The sequence below is a fragment of the Nannobrachium achirus genome (assembly GCF_963921795.1).
Source record: "Nannobrachium achirus genome assembly, chromosome: 11".
Classification (NCBI taxonomy): Eukaryota; Metazoa; Chordata; class Actinopteri; order Myctophiformes; family Myctophidae; genus Nannobrachium; species Nannobrachium achirus.
Window position 1 is genome coordinate 36,701,118 of NC_137820.1, and position 25,251 is coordinate 36,726,368.

Sequence of the window (25,251 nt, forward strand, 5' to 3'; positions counted from 1 at the left end):
CAAGTGCAGGTATGACATGGAAAGAGGGAATTTGCATTTCTTTCATCATAGTAAAAACCGCATTCTTTGTCTGGAGAGGGAACTTTTTTACAGACGGCTAAAAGGGCAGGGGCTCACGCCCCCTTTGATGTCTATGTGTGCACGTGCCTGAAGGTTACACTTGAACCCTAGCGTTCATGTGTAACACAACAGATCTGTAGCTTTTAGGTCTGTTTTGAGCTTTCAGATCGGCTATCTCTGGCGAGGAGATATTGTGTAGAGCCCACCACTCTACACCAAATCTCCTCGCCAGAGATCCAAGTATAGACCTCGGGCAACACTGGCACAGTAGACCTATACTGTTATTATAGGATGCACTTCACACATTTTCATATAGGTCCTCACCAGTGTTCATTTTTACAGCAAATTTTGAATAGTATTTAGTTTTAGTCATATTTTTATCATCTGAAAAGTTTTAGTTTTGGTCTAGGTTAAGTCGACTAAATCTACAGCTCATTTTGTCGACAGAAATGTATTTTGGTGGGCCATGATGGCGTTGTAATGGCTGATTTTACACTTGGTTTGAATGCTGAAAATAGCCGATCTTCAAGCTCACAACGCGTCTCTGCGCTACTCCCGTGCACAACCAAATATAAAATGACTTGTCTTTTAGTTCTACTGGATCTCTTCTCCACGAGTCCTTCTCCTTAACATTTCAGCCATGTTTTTATTTATTGACGTGTCAATATATTTCTTCTTTTGTTTTAGTTTTAGTCATCATATAGCTTAGTTTTTAATTTTATGTCGTTTCTCTTAGCTTTCAATCTCCATAGAGGACGTCATTGGTATAGGCAGGTTTCTGAACTGTCCACAGCTAACCACTAAGTGGTTAAGCACTATTTTACACTTGTGCTATTTTGAAAAACTTGGAAAGATTAGGAAAAACATTTTTAGATTCAATTTGCGGATTTCTTAAAAAAGAAGGAAAAAACTCCATTACCATTGAATCTCATAATTAGAATAAAAGTGTGGTGTGACCGTGTCCCTTCTGAGAATGTCTACATTGCAGTATTTTGATACTTTTACTTAAGAAAAATAAAAATAAAAACTTTTTTTCCCCCACCACTGACTAAAACAATAATCTAGTGTGCATAGTTATTGTTACAGAGCTCATATTCCTGTTGGTTCCGATCCTATGCCATGGAAGTTTCTGCCTCTGCTGATAAACAGGGAGGAAGTGTGTTTGTGTCTGACAATACGATAAAAGTCACATGATCAGTCATAGACATTGCAGTAATAATACAATATTAGTTTAAGTGCAAAGCCACATTCCCTCATAAGCATCACAAAGGAATAGAGTCTGTCTTAGATTGTACACTAAGTACAAGGGAGTAACAAAAGTCCCCATTGATGGATGCCGACAAGTGTAAGTAGTAGGTTTTTATACTGTGTTACTCAGATGTGGAATTTACATAAATTACACATATTATGTGTAATTTCCAGTAACAGAAAGAGACAGGGAGCGATTGGTTTACCGTACAATGTATTATAATTAGCAGTGTTCATTTCATCTACTAAAACTATGACGAAAAATGTTGGTTGACTACTAAGCTATGATGACTAAGACTTAGACTAAATATATTGACAATTTCATCAACAAATAAAAACTAGGCTAAAATGTTAGGGAGGGACTAGTGGAGAAGAGATCCAGTAGAACTAAAAGACAGGTCATTTTAGGCTTTGGTTGGCTCTGAAAATAGCAGATCTACAAGTTCACAATGCAGTTCCTACAACTAATACAGTTCCTACAACTAAAGTTGGTGTGCCGTAAGTTATATTTTTTTGTTAAACAAAACAACGAAAAAATGCTTTTGGTTAAAAAGTAAAAGTTTTATATTCTCTCCTGTTCTTGGTCGGGATAGCAATTTTATCCAATCAAGAGGAGAGCCCCACGAAGATCATTTATCAACTGTATAGTGTTACAATTTTAATCATCTTAAACATTTTTGTTTCTTTACTTCAAATGTCATTTGTTTATGAGTTCTCTCTCCTGATTGGATAACATCTGTACCACGACCTGGAAATATATTTTTTACTAAAGGGCTCGAGAGCTGGGGAGACCCCTGCTACTGAACAAAACTATATAATCGGAATATGGAGCTATTTGTGGTTGCAAAAGGAAGGTTGCTTAATTCCGTTTCTTTATTTAAAACGACGGCCATGTCTTATGGTGATATTACTGGATATTTCCAAATAATAGCCCTACTGTAAATAGCCGCCCAGTTGATTTTAAACGCCCAGGGTCTGACACAATTCACAAATTTGCGTTCTTTTGCAGTTTCTTCAACCTAATTGGAACCGTAACCAAATAATGGCGCGGTGAATGCCGGAGCAAAAATAAATAAAAGCCTGCTGAAAATAGCCCTCCTTTTAAAGCGTGGTAAACTGTTTTACTGTTTGGAAATATATTGTCATTGTCGGGTGGAAACCTTGCATCTCCAAGTTTCAAATTTCTCAAAGTAAAGCCCTTACAAGGCCGTCGCACAAAAGTTGTGGTTTAAATCATTTTTAAAATGATAAATGCAAAACCAATGGTTTTGGACATACAAGGTTTTCACCCGACAACGACGATATGGTAGTCTCCCACTAGTCAAACCTCCCCAGTGACTGGGGGGGGGGGGGGGGGGGGGGGTTGATGAGTGTCCTGTGCCTGCTGCTGACTCACTGGAGCCTGTGTTGGTGTAAATATGCTGGGCTATATTTAAGTTCCTGTCTGTCTCCTCCAGTCCTTTACGCTGCCGTTATTTATATCTTCACCCAGTAGACCAGCTCCTCCCCCATGGGTCGGGGGAGGAGCAATGAGGAACCAATGGGGAAGGGGCTGACGTCCACCTGCTTCATGCCTTGTTTATGGATAGGCAGTGGCGTAAAGTAACTAAGTACTGTACTTAATTTTTGAGTAGGTAGTTTTACTTTACTTTGAAAATTTAGTTTCAATTCTCTGTAATTTTACTTCTACTCCACTACATCTCAGATTGTACTTTTGCTACCACTACAATTATTTGAAAACGAGTTACTTTGTAGATTTTGATTATTATTACAAAACATAGGCCACTTCAGCCCAATATACATTTTGGCCATTTGAAAATAGACGATCTACAAGCTAACAATGTCTCGCATTGTGAGCTTGTAGATCTGCTATCTTCAAAAGATTTGTATACATTTTCTACATTTGAAAACTTGTGCATAATGAGTACTTTTACTTTTGGTACTTTAAGTACATTTTGATGCCAAGTTGTACTTTTATGGCACGGTCACACCACACTTTTATTCTACCTATGAATGAGGGTGGATTCTGCCAATGCATTTCAATGGGAAATAACAGATCTACAAGCTCACATGCATCTCACAGCGGCTATTGTCACCGTGCGACACATCGCAAGATGAAGTATACGATAGGGCCTACGTGGTTAATACGACTTACAGTAGTTCTTTGAATAGATGCAACACAGATGAGGGAAGATTTATCATTATTTAGTGGCTGCAGGCCCCGGTTGGTATTGAACTGGACTATAATTCTGTTAAGAGGAATACATTCACTGCGTGATCGATTGACAGACGCAGCAAAGTAGATTAAAGGCACTGTTGTGCACATGCCCTGTGAGGCCTGGGTCTATTTATCGAAGCACATCAATTATTCCTAGTACACTTTAACTGTCTGAGCTGCTTACGGTGGCAATGCAACAGACAAAACGAATGAATGCGTGCTACTTACATACTGTATCATTCTAGCTGATCTATAAATGACTATGCTTCATAACCTGTTTGACTTAAATGTGATCTCATTTATCAGACCTAGTCATTTGAGCCGACTGTCTAAAATGAATGACACTACTGAGCAGTGGTGTAAATAGTACTCAAATGTTTTACTTAAGTAAGAGTATCAATACTGCAATATAGAACTCCGTTACAAGTAAAAGTCTGGAATTAAAAATGTACTTGAGTAAAAGTATGAAAGAGTTGGCATCAAAATTTACTTAAAAGTACCAAAAGTAAAAAGTACAAAATGTTTGGAAATAGCCGATCTACAAGCTCACAATGTCTCACATTAAAATAGCCAAGGTATAAATTAGGGCTAAAGTGGTTTATGTACGTTTTATAATATTATAATTGACATCTGCAAAGTAACTAGTAACTAAAGCTTTCAAATAAATGTAGTGGAGTATAAGTACAAAATTTGGATCTGAGATGTAGTGGAGTAGAAGTAATAGTAATGGAAATTGTGAAAACTCAAGTAAAGTGCAAACACTTCAAAATTGTACTTAAAGGAGTAGTTCACCACTTTTCAACCTGTCTTCATATAATAGGTCCTCACTAATGTTCATGATAAAATATCACAATTTTTTTCTACTCAGTCCAAGTCTCCTAGGAGAGCTGTGGGAAGTTCAGAATCCATCGTCTTGTGACATCATCATTTTCCAAAAAAAAAAATTAATCAATATTTTTGAAAAAAATATTTAGATTTTTAATATCGCGAGAACAATGGCTTCCACTATAAAATTGCAACTTTTCAGGAATAGAAAGCCTGCAGTTTCTATAAGCTGGATTGGTAATCGATGATGTCACAAGACTATGGGTTTCTGACCAGCCCACAGCCCTCCTCTGAGAAAAAAAAAAAAGAAAAAAAGAAAAGCTATTTTTGAGTGAGGACCAATTATATGAACATAGGTTGAAAAGTGGTGGAGTGCCCCTTTAAGTACATAACTTAAGTCAATGTACTTAGTTACTGTACACCACTGCTACTGAGTCTGTACTACCTGCCAGTGTCAGACCTCTCACCTCTAGTCAACACAGTGGTCCACTTCGGTCCTCTGTCCACTGATGTCCAGGCAGAGACATGTCCTCTGTCCTCCTCTGTCTGTCCACTGCAGAGGTTAACGGTGTGGTGGAGTTACCGTCTGTCTGGCTGTGGTGTGTCTCCTTCCTGTCCCGTGCACACACACACACTCATACACACACACACACATACGATACGTGCACCCCTCTTTGCGTCCACTGTAACTGGACCGCAGTGGCGGGGTGGGCTGCCTGTGACAGAAATAAACACGTGATGACGCCCCTGCTACTGCTCAAACCCACCGTCCACTCACTCACACACAAATACACACACACACACACACACTCTTACAATCTCACTTTCTCTACCTTTTTACTCACCGCTGTAACACCAGGAGGTTTAAATCATGGCAGGTTTGCTGTGTGGGACCAAGCGGAAGAAACAAGGTATTGTTTATTATTGACGAGGGTTGTGACTTATTATGGTGGGATTTGAGGAACTTTGACATGTTATGAATGGAGAAGTGCGCAACTGTTGCCTTGGCTCACTCTACTTTTATGTCCATTTTTGTTGTCCAGTTTACTGTGAGCTGAGACTCTTGTGTTATACATAATTAATACTGTAATTCTGAAATACTTCTTAATACTGTTCATACAGAGTATGGAGGACAGAATTTGTTACAGACAAAGTGCTATTATGCTTTAGATATTTAGTTTTTGATGTTCTGACTGTAGAATAAATGTCTGAAAGAGGCACATAGTATCCATAGTATTTCATAGGTGCTGGCTGCTGAGGAGAAGATACCAGCGCACTGCTTGTGTTCCCAAACGTGATTTAAATAGTATTGCGTTATTTATTGCTGTAAGCACAGTGTTTAGACCGCGGCTGATGTTTGTCGAAGATAGGTCTTACACTCCTCAGTGCATTATGGATAATTAAATGGAGTATTTTTCTTCCATATTTTATCCTGTATAAATCGTCTCACCATTTTATCATAGATTTTCCGAGTTGACGATAAACTGCTAAAAGGCCATATCCTGCACAGTAAAGACTGAGTTATACTTAATCGCGCTGCACACCAAAAATGTGCTGATGTGCAAGCTCACAACACGTCGCAGTGTTGACGTGTTGTGAGCTTGTAGATCTGCTAAGTATAAATCAGCCATAAACAGTGTTTGGCATCATTACTCATGTCACACATTACTCCTTAAAAAAGTAATAATAATAATTATGTAATAAAAATAAGTAATAATAATTCTTATTCCTAATCTGTTTAGCCAGCTCCTTTTAGAACTCCAATCCAATTATTGGGAATAATAATAAGCCACCAATCACCAAGTCGCCAATCAGCTAAAAAGGCTATAAAATAAAGCTGCTTGACCTTTTTAAATGGAATGTTTTCAAAAGGCAACCAACAAAACCTCATTAACGGTACTATTTTTCACAAAGTAATATGTAATAATGTTTCTGTTTTTGGTCAAGTAATACCTTTCGCTACTCATTACTGGGTGAAATAATAATATTACAGTAATATATTATGCCCAACACTGGGCATAAAAGGCACTGAGGCAGCCAGATTCAGCGATACACACAGCCAGGCACGTGCACACACATACATACAAGGGGGCTTGAGCCCCTGCCCTTTTATCCCTCTGTAAAAAGTGCCTTCTCCAGACCATGAATGCAGTTTTTACTATGGTGAAAGAAATGGCAAATGGGCCCCTTTCCATGCCATACCTGAAGGCAGCATTCAAGAGAATTGCCTTGTCCAAACTCTCCTGAACTTGATCTTATTTTGAAAGAATTGCCCTCTCTGAGACTGTGTAGAAATCAGCTATCGAAAATAGCCGACCTCTAACGCGTTGTGAGCTTGGAGGTCTGCTATTTTTGATATTTTCACCAAAAGGCCCTTTTAGAAATGTTAGCCCCTGCCTCTAGTATTCTCGGCACGTCCCTGCACACAGCGGGAGGAAATATAGCTCAATTACGATGACACGCAGCATGCCTGTGCCGTAATTATGAGGGAAATGCTGATCTGTTGTAAGATGTGAGGCTACTGTAGCCCCTCTGGCTCCGACGTGAGATCAGTTGCTATGAATGCAAACTGAATCAGATTGCAAATCTGTGGGGACGACTCCTCCCTGAGCTCTAACTGCACATCCCCCTTTCTGCACATACCTTGAAATGATGATTTCCACTGGTTTATTCATGTACAAATAACTGTGTTCTCCCAGACTATACACCTAACTGGCTCAAATGCATTTCAACTTGGACGATTTTCAGTCGAAATGACATGATGTTATTCAGAAAGGAATATACAAACTGCACTTTTTGAGTCTTTTTTAACCCATTTAGAACAGGTACATCATTATTTTAGGCTTTAACTATTGAAAAATAGCAGATATACAAGCTCACAGCGCGGCACCGAGTGCAGCGCTGCGAGCTTGTAGATCTGCTATTTTTTTCTCTCGTGAAAATTAGAATTTTGACCTGATTCTATAAGTGTCTATTGAATCCTTCTAAGATTTTTTGAAAAACCTATGTTTCTATGTCAGCTATATCTGTCTAGCCATCGTCAAAGAAAAGGTCCTTTTCACTTAACTGGAGCTCAGTTAGTCTGTTCTTGAGAGACTACTATGTCAGTGGTTCTCAAACATTTTCATGTGAAGGACCCCCAAAATGATAGGCCACGGACCCCCCATCTCAAAATATTTATTTCCAGGGACCACCCAGAAGCAAAATTTGAGTTACAAACGTTCGCTTTGAAAATACATGTATTCAAACATTTGCACACATTTTCACGACTTTTTCAAAAATAGCAGATCTACAAGCTCGCAGCGCGGCACTCGGTGCCGCGCTGTGAGCTTGTATATCTGCTATTTTTCACTGGTTAAAGCATTCAATAATCCTAGGCCTTAATAATGATTGTCTAACACTGACGAAGGCCTGTGAGCCAAAACGTGCCTGTTGGATAGACTGCTGCTGCGGATCCTAATCATTATTAAAAAGGACACCTAAGACTTACAGAGAGAGCGGATTGATATTCCTTTCTATGTATTATCTGAATCATTCTGCACCCAGTATATCCTTGAACCTTCCCAGACTGTCCTTGAGTTGAGCAAGCCTTTCCCTTGAAAGGATGTTGTTCAGATCCATAACAAATGCTATATATATTTATTCTTTTGTATCTCTAGACATATCCTCCTAGGCTACAGTGATGTCGATCTGAGAATCGATTTCATAACAACACTAACCTTTTCTAGGCTTTGCAAATTGAGCCGTATGAATATAAAAAGAAATAAATCAATCAGACACAAAACCCTCGAGTATTATTCACTCTCCAGTTTGAAATGGAGACCTCTTAGCACAGAGTGCAGTAGCTATCTTTAAAGGTAAACATTAATAAGTGATGTATACACTTTGTCTCTTAATGCCTTGGCCCAACAATAGACAGTTACTATAGATGGACTACAACTGGAACCATGATAGCACAGTGATGGACCCATTTATATTTGATTTAAGTAAAAGTATCAATACTGCAATATAGAAACACTCTGTTACAAGTAAAAGTCTGGAATTGAAAATGTACTGTAAAACTACAAAGGTATATGCAGAATGTCCCGTATACAATAATTAAGGCCCCTCCACCTTGGGCCCTAGTAACTCAGTCCCACTTTTCCCCCCTTGTGACGCCCCTGCTAACTACAGACAGCTGGACATGTATACTTTACTACTGTAAGTGTGGTATGCAGGTCACAGAGGCCTATTGTCAGTTTCAGCGGAGAATGCCGCAGTATCCCCGTTACGATGCGCTATACTGTAGATCCCTGGGAGATGGATTGCTGGAGTGCCATACCTATCATCAACTCCCAGTACTTAACTTTGGGAGCTGAATGTGCGGTGCCTGGGATCAAACCCATGACCTGGAGGTTCGAAACCCAAAGGGCCGACCCCAAACTGGTACCAGTTGATTGATTAGCCTTTTCTCCCTCTCTTTCAGACTTTCACTCACGCTAGCTCATTCACTCATTCACTTCTTCACTCCTGTACTGAAGCTTTCTTTCCCTCTCTGCCTAGTGCCTTTGTCCGTTATTCATTCTCACTTATTTATTTTTCTTTTTTTTTACCAGGGGGGATTCTAGGATCAGACCTTTAGTGGGGCTCAGCCCCAAAGCCACTGGATAAAAATGTATCCCATTTGTCTATTATTTTAAATGACAACAATAATACTTTGAATTTATGAATGAATGACTAAGTAACAAGTTTGACCCCATGGCATTTATAAAGAAAATACACTAAACTGGTTATGAACTTGTATATCTGCTATTTTTGAATAGCTAAAGTATAAAATAATGGTTAAAGTGGTTAAAATCTAAAGTGACACAGATGTGTTAAGCACAGTTACAGAGTTAAGGAGTGGGTGAAATTTTGCGTGAGCTTCCTTTGACCGCTGTTACATTGTGAAAACCGGAGAAGTGTGCGCAGTAGAGTGCAATAGGGTCTTTCTTTTACCATAATATGGTCAAATACTTTTTTTTTTATGTGTGCTCAATGAATGAATACAGCAAGGGGGCAGAGGATATCACAGAATATATCATAATCATCGTCATATCCTTTGTGTTTGTTAGTGAGTGATCTCCATGAGGATGGGAAGAACGCCATCCATGCTCCCATGCTGCCCTCGGGGACGGAGATCCATCCTGAGGACACTCTTATGGGTAAACACACACACACACACACACACACACACACACACACACACACACACACACACACACACACACACACACACACACACACACACAAACACAAACACTTTTATTCTCTTATCTTCTATTCTCTTCTTATTCTATCGATTTGTTTTTCTGATTGAGTAATCGAGAAGCACATTTGATTTATTGGTTTTATGTTATTATAACAGGTATATCAATGAATCGACCAAAAAGATCGACTAGATTTGTGTGTGAAAATAGCAGAATGCAGATCTACAAGCTCTTGTTTTTTCTTATGATATTTTGGGGGCTTTTCTGCCTTTATTGATAGCACAACAGGGAGAGAGATGGGGTATGACATGCAGCAAAGGTCTTCAGGACTGGGACTTGGAACTCGCGACACAAGATACTTCATTAGTTTCCTATGGAAATAAGCTTTCCACAGTCTTTTCTAGGATCTCCTTTTAGTAGACCTAGTACCAGTGAACTGTACCGTCATGAAACTGTACTTTTTTCTATGCAAACTTCTAATTAAGTCTTCAATCAATCAAACGCTGTCAGGCATCAGAGCTTATGTGGTATGCGCCTGGACCGCTAGGTCAGTGGCACCCCCAGATTTAGAGCTCTTTTTGTAGAATGGCTATTTTGACCATTAAGTTAAGTTATTTTATTTTATCATTGTCTCCGAAATCATTAGTGATCATTTAAAAAAAGAAAGATCAATTAAATCGATTACTTGGATTAACTCTCGCAAACCCTAGATCGCTGTACTTCCTTGCTGACTAATGCTGAAGCCACTCATTGAGTGTATTGTCAGCATTTTAAGAGGTTACTCAGTTGACATAATACAGTGTGTGTTGCTTGTTGGGAAGGGTGGAGTGACAGTACATTAATAGGAAATGAAACATCCACTTTAGGTGGTGTATAATGTGAAGACAACACCCTTCTGCAGTACTTCACTCTCTGTCTGAATCACTTTGGGTGTGAAATGAAAAGTGTGTGTGTGTGTGTGTGTGTGTGTGTGTGTGTGTGTGTGTGTGTGTGTGTGTGTGTGTGTGTGTGTGTGTGTGTGTGTGTGTGTGTGTGTGTGTGTGTGTGTGTGTGTGTGTGTGTGTGTGTGTGTGTGTGTGTGTGTGTGTGTGTGTGTGTGTGTGTGTGTTTGTGTCCTTCCAGAGGTGGAAAAAGTACTAACATGTCTTACTTGAGTAAAAGTATCAATACTGCAACATAGAGTTGTACTCTGTTACAAGTAAAAGTCCGGAATTACAAAATGTTTGAAAATAGCAGTCCGGAAGTACAAAATGTTTGAAAATAGCCGATCTACAAGCTCACAATGTGTCGCGATGCGACCCGTTGTGAGAAGTAGCCTAGGTATAAAATAGGGCTAAAGTGGAGTAATGTATGTTTTATAATATAATCATTTATTTATATCTGCAAGGTAACTAGTAACTGAATTTTACTTTATACTTTGGCTACTACTTTACACCACTGTGTCCTTCTCACTCAATCATTCCATCTGGTTCCCCAGTGCTCACAACAGGTCACTGAAACACTGTTGCACATCTTGAATGGCTGTTACTGTATGCTGCAAAGCCATGTGCATAGCACGTCATGATAGAATGGTGGAACTCATAGCAAAAAACCTAACAACATTCCTGTCCATCACTGTGATAACCCAGACATCTTTACATCTTTGACAGCTAATATGACAGATATGGTGGTTGATGAAGAGTCCAGGGAAGTGTGTGTATTACAGATGGCATACACCTTTGACCTTAGCCTAGAGGAAGACTTTATGACCACGGTCATTAAATACCAACCTCACCTACATACAATCTCAGGGCTAGGTTATAGGTGCAGACTATTTGCTTTTTATATTTGGCAGACATACCCACAGACTGGTTGTCTACTGCCTACAGACTACTTGGGCATCCCAACAACTTGGGATGCCCAAAAATGAGGCAAAAAGTCTGGCAAAGTAGGCCTGTTGTGCTGTATCTGCTATAATCGTCAGCCCATATATGGCGGAGACGCTGTTGCTTATACCTATATAGTACTGAGTGACATGCCTATTGTATCATGAAGACATATGCCATGCTTTTGTGAATGTAACCTTAATGCACCTATAATATTTCTGGCCCTGTATGTATCCTCCTTTATGTGGACATAAATACATGGTTAAAATGTGTGTGTTTGTGACTAAATGAGAGGTTTCTTACTTTCTTTGTGTCAGAAGATTTTTACCATTGTCTTAATGTCTCTCCAATCTCTTCATCAGAGGAGAACGCAGAGAGGTACATGTTGGATCCGACGTCAAGAGAGAACCCCAAGTTCAAAGACCTTCTGAAGGTACTTCATTGTTTAACCACATGAACCCTAGGTGACCATTCGGGAGAAAATAGCCGATCTACAAGCTCGCATTGTGGGCTTGTAGCTCAGCTATTTGAGGGGGGAAAAGAGCAGACCAAGTACAGGGCCAAAGGCCAAGGCCAAAAGGTCAAGTATATTGAGGATTTAAGACGGTTTAATGTCTGAAAGTACTGACGACTTCAACATGAATCCAACATATATATGGTGCCAACCCCGAGTTTCCCGAGTTTGTATTGGTACTAGTGCTGTGCCAACCCCGAGTTTCCCGAGTTTGGGCCGTTTTTGAATTTTTTTTTTTTTTTTTTTTTTTTCAAATTTTTTTTTTTCAAATTTTTTTTTTGGACCTCCAGAAATGTATTAGGCATGATCGCGATCGCGAAATTGCATGTTTAACCCCCATACCAACCCATTCTTTCAAACATGGCAGCCATGTTTGTTTACATCTGAAGAAAACATAATGGCTGATAAATCATGAATGCCTGAACGGATTTCCAAGCGGATTTTTTTGTTTGAAAGCTGTGAACAGCATCTACACACGTGGTGCATCATCTAGGCATGGGCATGCACCTTTTACACACTTGCACAATTACATGGAAGTCTATGGTAACCATGGCAACGCGAGACATTGAAGAGAAAAAATCATTGCAACATAAGTGTTAACAAAAGATTATGTGTGCGTGTGCGTACGCTGTGCTCCCAGGTCCTGATCGACTGGATCAACAGTGAGTTGGAGGAAGACAGGATCATCGTTAAGAACCTGGAGGAGGATTTGTACGACGGACAGATTCTTCAGAAGTTATTTGGTGAGTTTTCACTATTTCCCCCCGTAGGGGAAAATTGCAGCCGATCAACAAGCTCACAGCCGAAGTGGCGCGCTGTGAGCTTGTCGATCTGCTGTTTTGCGAGAGATCACCCAGTCAGAGATCTAACTGTGCGTCCTCTCCACTCTACAGAGAAGCTGTCGGGGAGGAAGCTGAACGTGGCCGAGGTGACCCAGTCAGAGATCGGCCAGAAGCAGAAGCTCCAGACGGTGCTGGAGGCGGTCAACGACATGCTCAGACCTCATGGCTGGTCCATAGAGTGGAGCGTGGACTGTGAGTCCCCCACTTCACACCTCCCACACCCAGGGATTTATGGGATGTACCTTTGAAAAATCGCGAAATATTCTGCGTTGCACGGATCCATTCAAAAGACTCCCCCGGGTCTTACATTTAGTTCAATCTGGCTAGCCATCGTCAAAGAAAAGGTCCTTTTGTAATTTTCGCTTGAAAAGTTAACTTTTAACTGGAGCTCAGTTGTAACTCGAGCTCAGTTAGTCTGTTCTTGAGAGACTACATTTAGTTTGACTCGATCAAACTAAATGTGAAAATAGCTGATCTACATGCTCACAACGCCTCTTGTGAGCATGTAGATCTGCTATTTTAACAATGTCTGCTTCTAACATCTGACAATTTGACCTATGTTTGACCAGAGGTACTAAAAAGGTCTTTAAAGTCCTTACGGTAAATTAGAAATGTGCAGATACCCTGTATACACTTATACTGTATGTTGGTCCGTTTACTGTCGAGTGAGAAAACAACGTTAACATTTAGCTAAACATCTGGGAACCCCCCCAAAATAATTTGCGGACCCCTCTGGGGGTCCCGACCCACAGGTTGAGAACCTACTGTCTTAAAGGGCTAGTTGTTTTGACGTGTTGACGACAGTGCCCTCTTGTGGCCTTTTCTCCGCAGCTATTCACTCCAAGAACCTGGTGTCCATTGTCTTTCTGCTGGTGGCTCTGGCCATGCACTTCCTAGCTGCCATCAGACTGCCAGAGCACGTCTCTGTACAGGTGGTGGTCATCAAGGTAAGAGTTAGTTCCCCTACAGGAGGGGCAGGGGCGTCACAAGGGGGGGGGGGGGGGGGGGACTGGGACTGAGTTACTAGGGCCCAAGGTGGAGGGGCATTAATTATTTTATACTTTGGCTATTGAAAAATAGCAGATATACAAGCTCACAGCGTGGCACCGAGTGCCGCGTTGCGAGCTTGTAGATCTGCTATTTGTGAAAAGTCGTGAAAATCTGTGCAAATCTTTGAATATAGGCCTATGTATTTTTAAGCGAACATTTGTAATTCAATTTTTGCTAAATGAACATTCATAGGGGGCCCGCTGTGAATACTTGTACTTGGTGCGACACCCCTGTGTGTTACTGAGCTGTGTGGGGGAAAAAAGACTGTTGTGTAATTAATCACTTTGACTTTGTCTTGGCCAGAAAAAAGAAGGCATACTACAGACTTCTCTCGTTACCAAGGAGCTGACGACCACCACAGAGTAAGTGTCACTCACTACAGATCAAATAATTACAAATTCAACCTCTTCTGCAGTGGTAGTCAGAGACATGCAGAGAAAAAGAAAAAAAAAGAAAAAAAGTTTTCAAAATGTGCCCAAAATAGGGATACCAGGGTTAATATGGTTAACTTGCTATCATTTAAATCCTCCTGACCGTGGGAATAACCTCATATTTCCTCATATAACCTCATATTTTCCTCATATTTTGTAGGATGATGATGGGCCGATTCGGTGAGTTTCTAACACTTTGTACGTGTTGTGTAGCACTTTGTCGTTGTCATTGTTAGTCTCCCATCAATCTGGGAACCCATTTGAGAGATGAATCTCCCATTAATCTGTCATACTGTCCATTTCAGAGCGGGACGCTTTTGACACCCTGCTGGACCATGCACCTGACAAACTCAACGTGGTCAAAACGGTACAAGGAGAAGCCTAACCCACGCATGCACGCACGCATGCACGCACACATCTCTTTAATTACAATATATGGATAGATGGCACAACTCTGTGTATTATATTTTGACTGTACAGTTATTTCTCTCCCCACCAGTCTCTGATCACCTTTGTGAATAAACATCTGAACAAGCTGAACCTTGAAGTTACTGAGCTGGAATCTCAGGTAAGATATTTAGATTTGTTTCACAAACGTATACTGTATGATCATCATAAAAACGTGTGAATTATAATTACACTATTAAGCAATAATACGTGTGAGGGACTGAGGGAGTGCTGTACAGTGAGACATTTGGCACTAACCGGTGCCATTATCTCATAGTCACACCTCCATGAGTGTATCGCTGCAGTCATAGTTTAATTATCATAATTCATTATTATTATTAAGACGTACTGTATAACATAGTATTTTACTGTCAATGTTTAGGCTATTTTTTGAGAGGAACAATAGTTCCTTCATCCGCTTCCCTTTGTTGCACAGCCCTCCTCATTTGTAAGAGGGATGAACACTTGATTTGGAGTATATTTAGGTGCAGGCGGGCCATCAGTTTTAGCCAAGACAAAAATAGCAAGACTCACCATCTCCGGTTTACTTCCCATATAATCTGCGGAAGTAGGCAGACGCCTTTTTAGGAGAACGGAAGCAGGTTGGAGTCTGTTATTTCCAATGGCAGAGTGAACGTGAACACAGCTTCTGAACCATTCTTTAGCTAGCCTAGTAAACTAGATTCCTCCTGCATTCTCAAATCAGAAGGCAAGGGGGAGCCTGGTTTATGAGGCTATTCTTTAGCCCCACCGTCACTGAACTAAATATTGGACACTATCGTCACAAGCCACACAGTCTTCCCAAGATTTTCATCCAATTTATATTTTTCAGACACAAACCAGGAGATAATAGACTTTATTTTCGACCTTTCTCTGTCCCAGCTCCATACTCTTGTGGGATCTAGCTCTAGTAAACATAGGAAGTGCGCGAGATTTGAGAAAGTCGTCGTAGCAAACTGATGCTGATTAAAGTTACAATGTTCCTGACCCTTTGGCCAAGGTTACACCTATAAGGACATAAATAAGGCAGAGTGCTATTATGGGGAGATTTTCACTTTTATTAATTCATAAATTAATCCAAATGTGACGTTCTGATGTCACATTTGGTGTGTGCTGGCCTAGGCTCTAATGCTGCCTGACAGTGTGTCACAGCCTCGAATCCCGGTCCCGGCGACCTTTGCTGCGTGTCACTCCCCATCTCTCTCTCTCTCCCTGTTTCCTGTCTAGCCCCACTGTGTGCTATCAATAAATGCAGAAAAGCTAAGAAAAGAAAATATATCTTAAAAAATCACACCCGTGTCACACCCGTGTGAACCTTAACATGTGTGGTCATAAAAGGTACTACACCACAGGCTTGAGGCTACATACAGACCCACCCACCCACCCACATACATACATACATACCTACACACACGGCCACGCTATGGAGACGGTGTGACCACCGCTCAAAAACTAACTGACTGTGCTATATTGTATGAACTGCATGTTGGCTGTCAGCTGAAGCTAATACAATCTATTCTATTCATGTGTTTTAAATAATGCTGATATTACTCCATACCAGGGGTCTGTAACGTTTTCATACCAAAGGACCCCTTAGTTGAGAGAGAGATGAAGCAGGGACCCCCACAACCTTCTCATAGATTCCATATAGTTTCATCGTTTGACAGCACAATCATCAGTGTATTTTGGATTCATGTTAATGTGTGTTTTCAGATATTTAACTACTTGAACCGTCAATGCTTAATGAACTTCACCTTTCACTCTGCACTTAGTCTGCTCTTTTTCCCCTTTACACCAAACCTATTTCCCGAAAATAGCCGGTGTACAAGCTCACAACGCCTCGCAGCGCGAGGCGTTGTGAGCTTGTAGATCTGCTATTTTTGGCTAAAGTTCTCCGAATATGGACATTATGGTTCAAGTGGTTAATAAAAATTAAAATGTCAAATTATTTCTATCACCCAAAGATTTGGAGGACCCCATGTAGTAGCTCTGAGCCGAGGACCTCCTAGGGGTCCCTTCAACCCCCTGTTGAAGACCCATGCTCTATACCCATCTGTGATCTTTTGTGTGCCCGTCCAGTTTGCTGATGGTGTGTACCTGGTTCTTCTGATGGGACTGTTGGAAGACTACTTTGTTCCTCTGTACAACTTCTTCCTGACCCCAGAGAGCTTTGAACAGAAGGTGTGTGCTTTTGAATGTTCAAGCTTGTCGGGAAAAACAGCCCATCTCATAAATGAAATATACGGTAACTGTCTCCATCTGGCTTCAGGCGTGTGTAGCAGGGAAATCAGCGAGGAAATGTCACTCGATTATTAGTCTTTCTTTGCCTCATAGTAACCTGGCACAGCCATATGGTCCACTAGACAGAACCATCTGGGAAGTGTTCATTTGAAACTGTTTGGTATCGGGGCGGCACCCTTTGGGCATTTAAGAAAATCATAATAATTTGCAGGTGATTGGATCACCCATCTGTCTGCTATACATTAACGTCAGCCTATCAGAGCAATGGAGAACCAATATTTGATATTAAAAAAAAGTGTATTGATATTAAAAAAAAGTGTATAGGTCATAAGGAGGTTAAACTGTAGATTTGTGCTGTTCTTTTCTCTAAGGTCCATAATGTTGCATTTGCTTTTGAGTTGATGCAAGATGGAGGCTTGAAGAAACCCAAGGCCAGACCAGAAGGTACAGTACAGTGGGGAGCTTTGCACTATAGTACATAAACCAGGGAAATATGTAAGACTTTAAACTTTAAAGGGATGACTTTCATTTTGGGAAATCCTGCATAAATCTGAGGGCCATTTGAATAGTTGTACTTACACATTCCTCCACTAGATGGAGCTCTTGTTTCACTGTTAACACCTGGACGTCACTTGGTCTGTGGTAACAGTTACAATCTGTGCATCATCAAACAACAATAGTTCTAGTGATCTGCTTAGCAGATCTTTTTTTTTTTCACTGAAGAAAAAACAAAATCAAACCTCGGTTCGAAGTGGAGCGGTGAATCTGTGTGTGTGTGTGTGTGTGTGTGTGTGTGTGTGTGTGTGTGTGTGTGTGTGTGTGTGTGTGTGTGTGTGTGTGTGTGTGTTTGTGCCTGCACAACAGCGCCCCTCCTTTAACTTGTGTGGCCACTCAAGGTATTGCCAGGCTACAGACATACCCAGCCAGCCAGCCAGCCAGCCAGCCAGCCAGCCACATAGCCAGCCAGCCACAGACATACCTGTCTATTGGGAGCGCTTTCACCGCTCCAAAAAAAGTAAAAACTAAGCTATGATGACTAAAACTAAGACTAAATATATTGTCAATTTACATTGTTGTCGCCAAAATCAACTGTAGATTTACTTCTCATGACATTTAGCCAACTGAAACTAGACTTTTCAGGTGACTAAAATATAACTGAAACTAAATGACATTTTATTCACTAAACTAAATAAAACATTTGCTGTCAAAATTAGGGGAGAATTCCAGACTACACATTTTTTTTGGTAGATTCATAATGACTAAATACTCAGAGAATCCACAGAATTTGTGTCCCAAATGACAGCTACCATAGTGGACTACATCTCAGCATTGGGGACTTTGGATGAAATCAGGGGTGAAATCTCATTTTACAAGACTCCAGGAAGTACAAACACTGTGGACAGTATTTAGTCATTATGAACAACCGATGTCAAAAAGAAACGAAATTGATGGATAAAAGTAGGCGATTTACCGTTAAACCCCACCGCTCATGCTCAGGGCTGCGGTGGACTCGGGATGGACCACTGAGATAAAATAACATAACATCAAAACAACGGGTAGTCCAAATTTAGCGGTTTGCTGCCATTTGCGAATTTCTCCAAAAATCTGCCCCTTTCCTTTTGAAATGCATTGGCAGTGTCCGCCCTCATAGGTAGAATAAAAGTGTAGTGTGAGCGTGCCCTTGCACTGCTTTATAGTTATCAAGCTTGGTGTGAACTGGCCCTTAAGTCAGGAGGAGCCAAGGATCAAACTGGTTTCCAAACAGCCGCTCTAGTCTCTACCACCTGATCCACCGCAGCCTTGAAGAAGAAAGATCTCTGGGCAAAAAGCTCGCATATTAACAAGATTCTGGCACAGATTCGAGTGTACAGATGCTGTTTTCATGCAGCTTGATATTCAATTATTTGTAAAAGCTTGAGACTTCAACAACAAGAAGAATGAAATCTTTTGAAAATGTCCTTCAAAAGCTCAGATGAAAAGGAAGCTCTTTTTGGAATTGTAAATGTGATCAACAGCCAGTTGAAGAGGATGTTTTTCAGACAGAGATTTATTTTCTTCACATTTCAAATGTTTTTGCATTTTGGTTCCGCAAACGTCCCATCAAGGGTGGAAAAAGTACTCAAATGTTTCACTTAAGGATAATGTAGAAATACTTATATAGTTACATATAAGTATTACAAGTATTACAAGTCAAGACATCTAAATTTACTTGAGTAAACGATAAAGCATTGGTAAATTTGGTATCAAAATGTACTTAAAGTACCAAAAAAGAAAGTACTAATTACGCAGAATGAACATTGGAAATACTCAAAAATACCTAAAACATATCTCAATAAAATTGTACTTTAGTACAGTACTTGAGTAATTGTACTTTATACCAACATACCAGCATGTTTACTTTATACCACATGCATTGTCATCACGATTATGTTTCTTAGTTACTTTATACCACTGCATCCCGTCTCTTGCATTGTCATCACGATTATGTTCCGTGTCTCTCTTTTCCTCCGCAGATGTGGTCAACCTGAACCTCAAGTCCACCCTCAGAGTCCTGTACAACCTGTTCACCAACTACAAGAACTCAGAATGAAGCCTGCCACTCTGTGCGACATCGTGGGACAAATGAGCGAACACAGCCGATCCACGAGGCCTTTGTAGATCGGCCACTCTCGCTACTTTTTGAGAAGTTATCTACAGAATCTTCAAGCTATCTAATGCATTGCGTCGCAAATCCGTAACCGTTTTTTATCACACTGTCAGAGTTGGTTATGTGGACTTCACGTCTGCTATACAATTACAATACCAGTGGTTCTCAAACGTTTTACTTTGAAGGACCACCATAACTCAAATTTACAGTCCTGTAAGGTTTATTCCTATAGAAATTGTTAAAGGGAATAGTTAAGGAATCGAACCATTTAAGAGTTAAAGGAGTAGTACAGCCCCAAAATGACTTTTTTTCTATTGATTACTCACACCATGGAGACTTGAGTTCAATAACATTTTTAGTTTTTTGTCACTTTCCCAAGACAAAATATGTATAACAATACATTTTCCCCATTGATTCCGGATGGGGACCCAAATGCATTTGGGTCCCCATCCGGAATCATTGTCTTAGGAATGCGATGAATACAAAAAGATATTATTGAACTCAAGTCTCCATGGCGTGAGTAAAAAAGGAACCAGGAACCAGAATCATTACTATCCTAAAGGATCCCAGCCCTAATTGCGTCGCGACACATTTGTTAGTTTGAAGTTCTGTCAGTTCTTTTAGGCCGGTGACACCGCCGTTGAGCAGAGGACGATTCAAGGAAGGATGTTATGGAGAATGTAATACTGCCCTGGCTGTGCCTCATTGACATCATTGCCTCATCGTCTGGACACTGGGACTCATCTCTTATGTGGGGCATGTAAAAAAGACCCAGGGGGGAACTGCTCTGGAAAGGCAACCGAATGTTGGTATTTAATCTTCCCCTAAAATGTCAGTGTGTTTATTTATTCCTTCCTCCTGTGGCTAACTGCCACCCCTGTGAGACCCCTGTGACCTTTGCCTGTGTTTGAATACACAGCCGTCACGCGGGAGAATAGATGAGGCCGGATTCAGAATGCTTAAAACTGGAAGTCGTGGCTGTTTTATGTAAAACAAGAAAACGCTTGTCTGCTAAGTCGACCTCCACTACTGAAGTGACATTGTTTTTGTTTAAAAAGAAAAGAAGCTGCATAATGTATCTCAAAAAGCTTTGTATAATATTCTTAATAACCTTATATTGTAGCCTTCTTAAATCATATATTTTTTAATTATACAGTATATCAGATATTATTATTATATTGCTTTGCGTCTAAAGAGCTTTGTTTCTGTTTACACAGATCTACTGGATGTATGTACTGTATGTACTGTATGCTCTCTGGTTCAAGCCATATTTCTTCCAGCAGTTGTTGTTGGTGTTGTTGTTGTTGTTGTTGTGGCCTTCTGCCTTAAAGTGCCAAGTGTCCCTTCCTGTTACCGCCTGGGAGAGACCCCCGGGCCTCCTGTGGACCCTCGACTGCCTGCTCCTCTGGAGTACCGCTGGCCCTGCACTCAAACCATGAGCTATCTAAAACCGTTAAGTACTGTGTGTGGCCTATAATGATGAGACTGCTGCTTAAAGTGCCCCGATGCAGCAGTGCAGGCCACCTGACCGCTGTACTGCGGAACCTCATGTATGTATGCCTAGGCCGGGGGTCAGCAACCCGTGGCTCTAGAGCCGCATGCGGCTCTTTAGCGCCACCCTAGTGGCTCACTGGAGCTTTTTCAAAAATGTATGAAAATGGAAAAAGATGGGGGGAAAAAAGTATTTTTTGTTTTAACGATTTTTTTATCGTCACTGTCGGGCAGAAACCTTGTATCTCCAAGTTTCAAATGTGTATGTTTTTTTTTTTTGCAGGGCAAAAGTAGTGAAAACAGCCGATCTACAAGCACACAACGCCTCGGGTTGTGTGCTTGTAGATCGGCTGTTTTCACTACTTTAGTTCATTTTTTAAATGATAAATACAAAATGAAGTTTTGTCCACCCGACAATGACGATATATAAGACTTTTATAATTTTTTGTGGCTCCAGACACATTTATTTTGTTTTTTTTTTGGTCCAATATGGCTCTTTCAACATTTTGGGTTGCCGACCCCTGGCCTAGGCTGTCTGATTCTGCCAACAGCATGATTTTATTGATTCTAATCCTGAATGACCCTTTATTGAGTTTGGTCAGGTGTGTCTCTAAACTTTGGAACCATTGGTGTGTAAGCGTGTAATAATAATAATAATAGCGTGCCATGAGGTGCGCTCGCTCACCACTGGCATAACCACTGGCAATGCCAGTGACATCACCACTGGCATCACCAGGAACGCTGGTCCCTCATTGTCTGTTAACCCATTCGGGCCGGGAACACATTTTTGTTTAGTACAGTACATGTACAGTATGTTGCAAAATATGCACACACAAAATATGAATATATATGAATATATGATTTTATGTGGACTATGTCCAGCATTGTCTGCCTTTTTATGTCTTTGTATGTTTTTATGTTATGTTTATGTTGCTACAGACCATGTGTCCTTAATAAAGTTTGATTGATTGATTGATTGATTGATTGATTGATTGGAAAGCAGTGGTTCTCAAACATGTCAAGGACCACCAAATTGATGTGGACCCCGTCTGAAAACATTTTGGTGGACATTTGTGGTCCCAGAATTACTGCAGATTAGCTATAAAATAGACTTAAAGCTGGTCAAACTGACAGTGTATTAAATCTGTTTTTTGTGGACCCCTGGAACCCCCTCAAGCACCCCTTCCGGTCCCTGGACTCCACTTTGAGAACCACAGATTTTTTAGAGGCTTACACTTACTTTGAATGCTACAGAGCTTTCAAAATAAGGGCAGGATTACTCATGCACATGATAATGCAGGGCTCTTCAACAGGGGGTCCGGGACCCCTAGGGGTACTCAGAGTTACTACAGGGGGGCCTCCAAATCTTTGTGTGATAGGATAATTATAATTTTTTCATTAACCATTTGAACCATAGCAAGATTTTCGGCAAATAGGTTTGTTTGGTGTAGAGAAAAAACAAGTTTTGACTGTGGTTAAATGTGGTTCAACATAAATCCAACAAGATAGTGCTGTCCCACAAGTCTATGAAGTTATCTATAAAACCTAGAAAAGAAAATATGCAACACAATTTTATGGAGATCCCTGATGTCATCAATATTAAGCCCATATCTGGGAATGCCCATATATGGACATATTGTGTCAGTCTATGTTGTTTCAGAGACCTCGTTGCTTCTCGCCCTCATGGCGTCTTATTGGTATAATATGTAGTGGAGGTCCCTGCTTTATCTCTCTCTCATGCTACCGGCCTGAAAAACATTGAAGACCCCATAGGACTGCTCATAAAGACGCTAAATGAATTATTGAGGAAGAGAATGAGTCACGTCTAGATCACAAGGACACATACAGTACTCGCCCTGAATAGCTTACTACATACTGTCAAGAAATGTGTTTTTGAATATAAACGCATGATATACAGTAAATGCAAATGAGAATATTAGTCCATATGTCACCTACTGCATGTGCAGTGGTAGAGGGGGTGATTTATTTATTGACATGGACATGGACTAAGAACTACACTCTGTCGAGGTGCCACACAACATATTTGTTTTTGTAATTGTGGGCTCGCTGAAAGGCGGGACCAGTATGTTATACCAAATCTTTATAGGTCAAGTTTATTCCACTCAAAAAAATTACAGACAGTACAAAGGCAGGGCCCTTAGCCAATGAGGAGCAGCGTTCTTGGTGCGACCAGATATAAATAACAACAACACATGAGCTCGAGACCAGTAGGCCTATGTTATATCAGTATGTGTTATACCAAAACTTTATAGACCAAGGCTATTCTCCTGGGGAAAAAAAAAAAAAAAAAAAAATACCGACAGTACAAAGGGCTGTCGGTCAGGGTCCTTATAGCCAATGAGGAGCAGCCAAAAGGTAGATCTTTGCGGCCATACATGGTGTTCCGTGCGAACCCACACTGTTTCTTAGGAACAGTATTTCTAGTTTTTGAATAATATTTGAAGTTTTTCAGAAAACGTAGGTCAGGCCTAAATGATGATGTCGCCAGCAATGCTGGTCCCTGATTGGCCTACGGATTTAAACAAAGAATGACACCGACATACTTACCAAGCCGATTGCAGTACTTGCACCTCTGCTGGCGCAAGTAATAACAAGAAATGCATTTTGCCAACTTGGCACCTCGACAAAAAGCGGTGAAAGCCGCTTCCAAGGAGTGGCTTTGTGCGTCCCCCATGTCCATATATGGTAGTCCAGAATGAACAGGTTTTATCTGTCCGTAAATGTGTGTCCCCCATGTCCATATATGGTCATTTCAGTCCAGAATGAACAGGTTTTATCTGTCTGTAAATGTGTGTCCCATGTGTGTGTCCCCATGTCCATATATGGTCATTTCAGTCCAGAATGAACAGGTTTTATCTGTCCCGTACGTCCAGAATATGTGTGTAGTGTCCGTCCCGGTCTGATGATTGGATGATTAAAAATGTCCAATGAGACCATACTTTGAGGATTGGTCAAGCTTCACATGACAATTCGGCCCTCCAGATAAAATCATTCATTCATTCAGAATTCAGAATTCTTAAGCTCTAGAACACATAGAATAAAAGTTCACCGCTTCACTTCGAACCGAGGTTTGATTTTTTATTTGATTTGTGTATATATTTTTTTCCATTTTCCCAAAGAATTATTAAAAGTAAATGAAAAAGGTTATCGAAAAAACACGACCAGCTCACGCATTAGGAGGACAATATGAGTCACCAGAAAAAATAATGGGTGTTTTTAATGAATCTATCATGGTTAAAATGGAGTTTGAAGTTACAATGGGTGTGTATGGGGAGGGTCCCTGGAGGAGGAGGACCTGGTAACATTTACATCAAATAGCTAAATATCGAATCAAGCAAATAAAAATCTGTCCAGGGTGTTCATAAAAGCCTGATTAGACGATAAAATGACCAAAGATTTTGTGAAACCAAAGTGAAATATCCCTTTAGGTAAATAAAATGTGCGAGTAGTTCTTCCATCACTGCTTAGTATCCACCACTGCAAATGCGTTGTCTCTCCAGTGAGGCTGGGCCGTGGAAGCGCCCATGAAGCAGGTCATGCAGTTTGGCTTTTAGCTAAAGGAATTATTGGTTTATTTTCTGCCTTTATTTTCTCGTCTTGTGTCCTGGGTTACCATGGTAACCTCCCCCTTTCCCAGATTGCCCCTTTCGTCTGGCAGCATGGGAGGCATGTTCTTGTCCTCTCTTCCTTTCTTCTGATGATGACAGGGCCAATGCACGGACACATCTGATGTGTATGTATGTCGTTGCTGTCGGGCAGAAAACTTGTATCTCCATAAGATGGAGAAGAAGAAATATATATCGTCACTGTCGGGCAGAAACCTTACATCTCCAAGTTTCAAATTTGTATGTTTTTTCACAAAGTTAAGCCCTGCTTCATCATACAACGCCTTCGTAAAGTCATGCCCTATTTCGCCGAAAGGAGCTTTGTGCAAAAGTAGCCGATCTGCAAGCTCACAACGCGTTGCATTGTGACTTGGGTGGTAATGTAGATCTGCCATGTTCCGTTATTTTTTTAAATGTTTCAAAGTGAAAGTGTGTTTTTACAAATATTAAACCAATGAAAAGTCTTAAATAAAGCTTGTGTTGTGACTATAATAACTACTCTGGGTCACATTGGAACA

The 25,251-nt window shown here is 40.6% G+C and overlaps 1 protein-coding gene across 3 annotated transcripts in view; it reads left to right on the forward strand.

Moving 5' to 3' along the window:
* The window catches only part of parvb (parvin, beta), a gene marked incomplete at both ends in the record, with an annotated part of 22,806 nt that extends 3,247 nt beyond the window's left edge, over positions 1-19,559 (forward strand). The window contains 13 exons of one of the 3 annotated variants that reach the window (XM_080737321.1): positions 5,223-5,271; positions 9,445-9,534; positions 11,807-11,877; positions 12,599-12,701; positions 12,852-12,992; positions 13,632-13,747; positions 14,154-14,212; positions 14,442-14,461; positions 14,587-14,648; positions 14,781-14,849; positions 16,808-16,909; positions 17,341-17,413; positions 19,483-19,559. In XM_080737321.1, coding sequence (XP_080593447.1) covers positions 5,223-5,271; positions 9,445-9,534; positions 11,807-11,877; positions 12,599-12,701; positions 12,852-12,992; positions 13,632-13,747; positions 14,154-14,212; positions 14,442-14,461; positions 14,587-14,648; positions 14,781-14,849; positions 16,808-16,909; positions 17,341-17,413; positions 19,483-19,559 — 1,032 coding nt within the window. Of the gene's footprint in view, positions 1-5,222; positions 5,272-9,444; positions 9,535-11,806; positions 11,878-12,598; positions 12,702-12,851; positions 12,993-13,631; positions 13,748-14,153; positions 14,213-14,441; positions 14,462-14,586; positions 14,649-14,780; positions 14,850-16,807; positions 16,910-17,340; positions 17,414-19,482 lie in introns of those variants that run through there. The other 2 variants (XM_080737322.1, XM_080737320.1) reach the window with 2 other exon arrangements.
* Between the last annotated feature and the right edge of the window lie 5,692 nt (positions 19,560-25,251).